At 32.7% G+C, this 9341-nt stretch overlaps 1 protein-coding gene across 2 annotated transcripts; it reads right to left on the reverse strand.

Annotated features, from left to right (window-relative positions):
- Positions 1112-5342, reverse strand: LOC109343314 (protein Dr1 homolog). 2 transcript variants are annotated; one of them, XM_019581549.1, is made up of 6 exons: positions 5180-5342; positions 5066-5130; positions 4097-4186; positions 3692-3786; positions 2561-2629; positions 1112-1719 (listed from the first exon to the last, which is right to left on the reverse strand). In XM_019581549.1, exons 2-6 carry the CDS (start codon positions 5118-5120, stop codon positions 1567-1569), a joined length of 462 nt encoding a protein of 153 aa, XP_019437094.1. In that variant the 5' UTR covers positions 5121-5130; positions 5180-5342; the 3' UTR covers positions 1112-1566. The 2 variants fall into 2 exon arrangements, with proteins under 2 accessions (XP_019437094.1, XP_019437093.1); XM_019581548.1 differs by having other exon boundaries at positions 1112-1722; positions 5180-5306.

Genomic DNA, 9341 nt, shown 5'->3' on the forward strand with positions numbered 1-9341 from the left:
ATCTGGTCCAGTCAGGGCTCAACCTATTAGGTGTTATGTTGAGCTGCCACCCAACCTAGGTGTCATGCATGGTGCCATTTCCTGCTTAAGCCCAACCACCTTACATCATGGGTTAATTTATGTAGTGACCATTAATATTAATGTATCCTTAAACCAAAGACATGCAAGAAATACTAGTTTATCTTGGTTAGGTTAAGACCTCAGTCCTACGTATTCTTAAGAGAAAGTCAAGGCTATACAGTTTTCTAGAAAAGAAGTCAGTTAGAAAGTGTACACCTATGATCAAGTACTTATACTCAGTGAAAGGTGAACTATTTGCTAGATTTCATTGTTGCTTAAGTCTCTCATTTGATCCATCATACATTCTGGATTTTAATGGGTGTTTATCCATTGGTCATGATTTATCTTTTGATCATCCCATAGACTTGCATAGGATATGAGGCAAGTTTGGCTTGATTTTCAAAGTATAATTATTCGTCAACAATAGCTTATATTTAATGTCATTGTTAAATGTTGTTGCCGGAGAGCCTAGCACTTTGCATTTCTCAGGCATGTTCACACTACTGACGAATCATAATCCAAACCCGATCACACGCCCGTGTACAGCCAAGTACCTTCCCTAAAACCAAGCAATTGTCATCCGTTGATACAATACCAATCTATAATATATCACCAAGTTTAACAATCAAAACCATTTAATAATACAGTGCCACCACAATATTTGAATGTGTAATATTCCTCAACTCTCCATTTCTTTTAAAAACCGATTATGGTTCACCAAGACGTTAAATAAATTGTTTATAAAAAATATCACTGTCAAATGAGGAAAATGTACATGTAAAGAAGAGGATATCTACGCATCTCAAATACTACAAACAACTCTACTGGTAGAATACATCAAATAATTGTACTCGTCGAATTCAAACTAGCATCTCTAAACTCCTCATTTATCAATATAAGAATTCTAAGGGCTGACAATAATTTTTTTCCCTAAAAATAATTGTAATTACAAATTTCTATCACATTCGTCCACAATCATAACTCTAAAACATCAATCAAATATAACTAACAAGTTAGAAGATTTGTATATCCAAGTGGACTAGAAAAAGACATACATAAATTGAGTGTTGCAATATATATTATTAGATTTTTACAATCTAACATGCACTAGTGTCCAAGATAAGCTAAGATATATTAGTGTACAGATGATGAACAGGTAAATGAAATAATTTACATTAAATTCCAGATAGATGGGGGTTCAGGGTCCGTGTGCGGGTTGAGTTTTAAACGGAAAGTGAAGGCTTTAAAGCCATATCACAACTGTATCTCATGGCCATGAAGACTTTCCTTTTCCTTCCTCCCCTCCAAAACCCAACTCGCAAACGGACCCTAAATGATTACATTAACTTAATAATACAACAACAACAATAAAATCTTAATCTCACTAGGTAGGGTGAGCTAATATTAGTGAATGATTTTTGTACACCATCTTGCCAAATTGGAGGCACAGGGAAGAGTGAGAGATGTTTGCCTATGCTTCAAGAAAATAAAGGTTGTAAATTAGCGCTATAAACTTTGGTCAGCATCTTGCTGCTTAGAAGCAATTTCCCCACCATTCATTCTAGCGCGTGCCTCAGCAAACATCCTTTGCTGCTCTGCTAATGCTTCTTCCTCAGTCATCTCAGCTCTGTTGCTCCACTTAGCACCTTTTAGAGAGTCCTGCTGCAAGGTAACAATATGGATCATAGAATAGTTTTTCATTGCTAGCAAAAATCAATAACCAATAGTAATCGATCCGAACTTCTAAATTCAATTTTTCCAGTTTGATTCATTAATAATGCTTCCTGCCCCTCTGCTCCCAAAGGCTAGAATGAGCACCAGTGGAATGAAATTGAGACCATTCATTAACTCAACAAGATGCATGATCACTTGCCCGACCTCAAAACCATTATGCTTGCATCACAAACCATAATCACAGAGCACTAATTTATTTCAATGTTCAATGGAATATCTAACAAGCCAATGAGCATAGGAGTGAAGGACCGTAGTACTGGAGATTCAATATACTGAAAATGCCCAATGGAGACAAGAGAAGAGAAGCATAGTCAGGCTGTCAGCCCATTCAGATCATTCGAGTGTCTTCGCCAACAGGATCCCATTTCCAGGGTCACTTCCATCAAATAATGGAAAACTGACTGGCATAGTCAAAGCCAGCACGTTGCATGACCCCACTGCTGAAAATAGTGCAGAGTGCAGACAAAAAGCGGATAGAGAGCAATGCAACATTATCATACACCTATGGTGTACCATATCAACACGTAATGGGCCCCTCTACATAGTTTAAACAGGATCGCCAGTGAGGTACGCAGGTGCTCCCTTAAGACAGATCAACCTTAGTCAGACCCCTTGTTTGAAAGAGAAGTTCAGCTTCCTCTAGTAGGGTTCAAAGGTGATGCGATAAAAAATTGAAGGATAATTATTATGAGAGAATGATTCAGATAAGTCGTATTATATACTAGCAATTGAATATTCACATTGGCTATTAACATTAAACAATTACCATTGTCTCCACTTTGTGCTGTTCATATGCTGAATAAACTTCCTCAATGTAATCACCAAATCCAAGACCCTGATAAAATCAAATGAAAATCACTAAACAACAGCACGCTAAGCATGCTTCAAATTTCAAACAACAGGAAACAAACTTATGCTTTGTTTGGACTTTAGAGCACATTAACTTTGGAACTGAAAATAAATCATTTGAAAATTGAGCTTTTAATTAAGAGATTCAGATGCAACCCTAAACACAACAAAAGAGAACAAATACCTACCAACATTTATGTAGTAGCGAAGATACATATTGTGATAATCAATTATCAATTGTGCGAAGGAAATCAAAGCATTTTGCTATAAAAGACCATCAACTACTTCGCTTCAGGACGAGTGACAATCCTATGAATTATGTGTTGATGCATTTCAAAGTGTGGGAACTGGGAAATAGGAAGCACATGACAACATTGAGCAAGAAGAAGTAGAACATATAGTAACAGATGACAGTCTAATTAGGAGGTACTACCAAGAGAATATTATTTCAGGAGTTGGAAAGCAAACTCAAGCCTCAGGGTAGGTATGCATGCAATGAATTCACCGTGGTTTCAATTTGATGATTAACCAAAAATAGCTTATTGCAAATCAGGATCTATAAAGAAGGGAAAGGAGGACTTGTTACAATTAACAACTAATCTGAATACTTTTGAAGCATATTCCTTAAACAGAATCGATAAGAACCTTTATATGACCATTGCATAATCATTTCACACGCCGTCTCCAACTTAAAAATTCACACAAGCGACAATTTTAAGTATCATGAAAACCAATTATGTTCACCATATGTTAACACTCAGACAAGGTGTATGTTAAAGGATCCAAATGACACAAATATAACCCACTATGGTTGGCCATCAAAGTACACAATGAAAAAAATAAAAAAACAACAACAGCCACTTTACAATAAGAAAGATTAATTTTCATGCATAAAATACTTGCCAAAGAGAAATGGAAGTTAAAAGAGAAATGGAAGTTAAAAGAGAAATGAAACACTACAAATCACAGGAGAGGCCATATAAACACTCAAATATAAATTGAAAGTATCCACATGGAAACTTAATAGATAGAATCATTTGATGAATACCCCTAAAGCCTTCAATACATGTTCAGGTGCAATCGTCCTTCTTTCCTCCTTGCCACAGACTTCATTAGACTCTGATGAGAGGAGGTTTATAAACTCTACATCAAACAAAAAAATCTAATTCAGTACGAAGTGTAAACTACAAATATAATGCTTGAACCAACCAATTAAGACGATTAAAGGCATCACAGAACATTTTTTTGCATGCTCATAATGCGAAGATACACAAGTGAAGAATAAGATTATCAGAAATTCCAACATAGACATAAATTTAAAAATGATATAAAAATTGAAATAAGGAACATAAAAAAGTGCTTGAAGTATTGAACTGAACATAAATAATTATGTTAATAATAAATTAAACACAAGAAACTGACAATAAAATCACAAAAGTAGTAAAATGCTCACCTATGCAACATTCGATTAGTAGATCTTGAGTATCTCTCGCCACACGGACATCTGGGGGCAACATCTCCTTAATAATTTTCGTCATTGTTGCTAGCAAAAAAATCATCATATATCTCATTTCAGTAAAAACAATACCACAAGTAACCACATTTAGCAATAAAAACAACACCGTTTTTTCTCTTCATTTCACCCTAGGTTATATTTTTGGGGTATAATTACACCGATCTGGCTTGAGGTTAAGTTTAATTCTAGTCCACAACATTTGTTTGAAAAAATACATTCACCTTCTCTAGAGGTAGATGTAATTTCAATATGACCATTCAAAAAAGCTGGGTGTAACGATATGTAAGGCCTTAAACACACGAGGATAGCCTAATCTTTTGAGTTAGACTCTCTTCATGTGCTTAAATCCTAACATTTCATGCTTTCATTGAAAGTTGAACCACGAAAAGCACTATCTATTAGCTTAATTAAGGTATATTACCAACTACTGATAGGTGAGTGGAGCCAACAAAAGAGAAAGAGCTAAGCATCAGGTCCGTGTGGATTGAATGAAAGCTACCATGGACATCAACCCTCAAAGGTACGCAATGTTAGGTGTCCCAGATTGGGCAACATAACAAACTTAATGCGGAAATTGACTAGGCTCTCTAAACCTAATAGATTAGTCTTTTGGGTTAGACTTTTCTCGTATGTTTTAAATCCTACCATCATAATATTTATGAAACAAGAGGTAATCAGCGTAATTAAATCAAGAGATCACTGTAATTTTGTGCAAAAAGTTTTAACATTCAACAAGAACTGCAACGTATCCCAAATCTAAAAAAAACAGAAAACTAGTAAAGTAATTTATCAATAAAATTTCTACAAAGAAACGAAATTGACCTGTGCGGGTAACAAATACAATTCAAAAACCACCCAAAAAGAACAAAAAAGTAAAAATAAAATTGCATTATAAGAAAGGCGTACCTTTAGGAAGAGAAGCGTCTTCCTTTGCTTTTCCAACTATATCCATGGGTTCCATCCTTTTGATCCTGAAATCCAATTAATACGGAGAGAGCAAGTAAGAAAGAGAGAGCTCACCGATTGAGTAGAAGAGGTGAGATTGAATAGACAGGCTGAATAGTTAACTAAATGATTGAAGATCGAAATTGGAAGAAGATGATTAGGAGTAGGACTGTGAAAGAGGGCATGATGATGATTGATATATGCATTTATGAAAGAAGGACATGATGATGGTTTTCCCTTTCACTAGATTAAAAAAACAAGTTCTGCTTCCATCATGCGCTTACGGAAACAACACTATCCCCAAAGCGCGTTGACGTCAACTTGTCTCACGCGCTGATCTAGCACTCACTTTCTTCATAGATTTCGTGATACATCAATATTAATTTACTTTAGCAATTCCAGGGAACTTTTGGTTTAGGTTTCCATTAATTTAAGTTGGAGAAAATCACTAATTTTGTATTAAAAAAATAAGATATCAAACAATTTAGAGCTTTACAGAGTACGGATCTAAACAATTTTTTCTGCTTATTTTTCAATAAAATCTATCTCAAACAATTTTTTCTGCTTATTTTTCAATAAAATCTATCTCAAACAATTATCATATGCCTTTGTTTGTTTGAGAGTTAGGAGAGAAATAGAAGGAGAAAGATTAAAGGTTTAGGAAGGGAAAATGAAGGAAATCTTCTACCTTGTTTGGGAGTATAAAACTTAGATGAAAGATGATAAACTAATGATAATATAAAAATATTTTTTATTTTTCCTTAAAAATGTAATTAACAATGAGAAATGATCAATAATATGTAATTATATATTATAACTAAACATATTTAACTATTTTGACATTTTATCTCTAAAAATCTTTAAATTGAGTGAACTTTAAAAATAGACACATTGGTTCGTCCTAGGTTGGAATATTGGAGTTGATAATTTATTTGGTGTGGGTTTTGGAGTTGTAATTCCGCGGATAAAAAAAGTCTAGAATTGGTGAGATACCAATTCATATATTGGTGTGTGGATAGGAAATTGAATTTGAGGTCCTTGCAAGACTTGATCTCTGCGATGACTCCAATGGTCGATCTATTGTGCATGCTTAATGGCCCAGTTTGCATCTTGATTTCCAGGTTTATCAATTCTATATAGTGCATCAATATTGTTAGGTGATTGTAGCACGTCTTGAACCAAAACAAATTGTAGTCCGACTTGATCAGTTTGATATCACTCGACAATCGAGAAAAAAATCAAGGTTGTGCATGCACTCCACACCTTCTCATCTTGTTGAACATGACAGGGGAGATTGTTGATGTCAGTCTCATATGGGAGCCATTTGAACTAATAAATGAAGAGAACATATTTTAGAGAATTGAAATATTGCTATAAATTGTAAGAAATAAGAGTTTTTGAATTTTTACATAGTTCACATGCATATGATCTAAACGTGGTCTATATCCTGTCAAATCTCCACGTGGAATTCCTTGAAAATGACAGTTGACGAGACCCTAGCTATACAATTTTGATATTAATTATAATGGATGGAGGAAATTTTATTGTTATGAATAAAATTTATGTATACGTAAAAATATATATTACCTTGATACAAATGGATAAGTATGTAGAACTTGAACTCTAGGTGCAATGAAAGGTAAGCGATACCACACCTAAGATTGTAAAGTATCAAGCAACCACCCATTCCCTTTGCATTTGGTTTCGTTGCCCGACACATCTCTCTATACAAGTTAGCTAAATAAGCTGAACCCCAACTATAATGGTGAACTATTTGTAGGCCTCGAAGTATAGGTAAGTACATTAAATGTGCTCGTCTATTAGATTTATGTGACCTCCTATAATGTATAGGATACATGCCCTACAATAGTGTTGTAGTTGTAATTGTGTAGGTTGAGTGGGCAGGTGAGCAAAGTTTTGACTCAACCAAGTTAATTTTAACTCACACCCCCTCATATCTTGTCCATTAATCAGAATTTTTCCTAATAGTTTTATACACAATTCATTCCAATAAAAAAAGTGGGTTCAGATATAGGTAGATCATTGACATTCACTCCTAATTGGAGTGAAACATCTTCTAAAATAATGGTATATTCACCTAATAGAAGATAAAAAGTATGTGTTTTAAGCCTCCATCTTTCAACAAGAGATGTAATTAAAGAAGGATTTACGTTACAAGATTTGGTGTGAGATATTTGTAAAAACCCAGTGAGATGTAATAGATCATCTAGTAATGGTTCTTCTGGAAACAAGTTAATGTGTCTGAATATAATTAGATTTGTAGAAGAATCCTATAAAAATTATTGAACTTGTTAGAGTATATAGCAAGAAATATATTTATAATTTATCTATACTATATATAAAGCCAAAACTTGAAATAATTTCCCATGGTGTAATTTTCATTTCCTATATCGCCCTTAATATTATTTAATTTTTACAAAAAAAACTATATAATCCTAAACATCTACCACCAATACATTCATTAACCACATATCTCACCTTAAATTAAATATTATCATAAAACAAAAAAAAATATAATATATAAAAATTGAATATGTAGTATCACACAATATTATTAATAATTATGATTGGGTAGTAGTGAATCCAAATATTTTTGAAAAGAAAATTGTGATGTAAGATTTTAAAAAATTTAAAAACATAAAAAGTATGAAATTATAGGGAGGAGAGGATTGAACCAATGTTCCTCCCTTCTATTAAGTTATGTTTGACCAATTGAGCCACTATACATTATTTAAATTTGTTTTTAAATTAGTATATATTATTTATAAATAATATGTTACTGGAGTAGCTTCTGTACATAGGAAGTTTAGAAGACGAAATTAATTAAACCTATTTTAATTAATCCGCTTAAATTATAACTAAAAATAATAACACAAAATAAACGATTACCAATTGAGCCACTATACATTATTTAAATTTGTTTTTAAATTAGTATATATTATGTGTAAATAATATGTTACTGGAGTGGCTTCTGTACATAGGAAGTTTAGAAGACGAAATTAATTAAACCTATTTTAATTAATCCGCTTAAATTATAACTAAAAATAATAACACAAAATAAACGATCCAAAAATTTACAAACCATATAATTGATGAATGGTAATTTATGTTGATCTTGTAATCAGAGCAATTATAACTCTGTCATTTTAGTTCAAGTTATGTGAAGATAAAAATTCGATTTGATTGTAGATAGTAAGTTGTATTTTTTGATAGAGAATTGTTGTGAATTTATAGTAGAAATGAAATTGTATGTTTAAATTTTCAAAGTGTAATAAATGGGGTTTGAATATTGAAAATCGAATAAGTATGGGTACTTGAAGAAGATTGGAAAGCACAAAAAGCCTGCATGCATGCATGCTTTGAAATGACACGATCCAGTCTTTGTGAAATGTCCGGTCTTTGTTGTTGGTAGAGTTTTAGGAATTTATGAATCATGGGTTGATTATAATAAATAAGTAAATGGTTGTAGTGGTAGTTTGTTTAAGTCATACAAGAATTTGGAAATAGGGCATATGGAGTAGGAGAAATTCTTTAATAACAATTTCGTTGATGACATGCATAATCACCTTCCTACTAATGACAAAATAAACTTACATGGAGATATATATAGAGTTGATGATTGAAGTGAATTGTTACAAGAGTCAATCCTTGTGTAGCATCGTGATCCATACATGGATGATGTATTTATTGATTTTTGTTTGTGTGTAATATTGATGATTGTAAGTAAAACTATTATTGGGTTTTTAATGTGTAATTATTTGTTGTATTATAATTTGGTGTATATGTTTAATAGTAATGAATTATCCTATTATTAGAATATTGTTATTGTTGTTTTAGTGTAGTAATATTTTTTTTCCAATTTCAGTTTGTTATTTCCCAAATTTATTCACCATTTATACGCTCTACACACTACATACACATAACGTATTGTACCACACACCCCATAAATTTGCATCCCCTCACTCTCTATTTCAAAATTAATCACCGTATCTACCAGAAAGAAAATTAAGATACATCACACACCCACATAAACTTACAATCACACACTGCACACATCTCCTGAACTCTTTTGGTGGAAAAGAAGGAGAGGAAAATAATAATGTAAGTTAATCTTCACTTAATCTTCTCCCTCTATGTATTTTTTTCTACTTAACATGTCCTAATTAATTTTTTATACTTTGCAGGAACATGATAAATTAACTAATGATTCTATATA

The sequence above is a fragment of the Lupinus angustifolius genome, chromosome LG03, assembly GCF_001865875.1.
Source record: "Lupinus angustifolius cultivar Tanjil chromosome LG03, LupAngTanjil_v1.0, whole genome shotgun sequence".
In the NCBI taxonomy this organism is placed as follows: Eukaryota; Viridiplantae; Streptophyta; class Magnoliopsida; order Fabales; family Fabaceae; genus Lupinus; species Lupinus angustifolius.

Coding starts and splice junctions, on each gene's coding strand:
- LOC109343314 (XM_019581548.1), bottom strand. CDS start 5,120: ATGGAACCCATGGATATAGTTGGAAAAGCAAAGGAAGACGCTTCTCTT. Junction 3,787..4,096: donor ACTAATCGAATGTTGCATAG/GTGAGCATTTTA, acceptor TGTTTGATGTAG/AGTTTATAAACCTCCTCTCA. Junction 2,630..3,691: donor ATGTATTGAAGGCTTTAGGG/GTATTCATCAAA, acceptor TGATTTTATCAG/GGTCTTGGATTTGGTGATTA.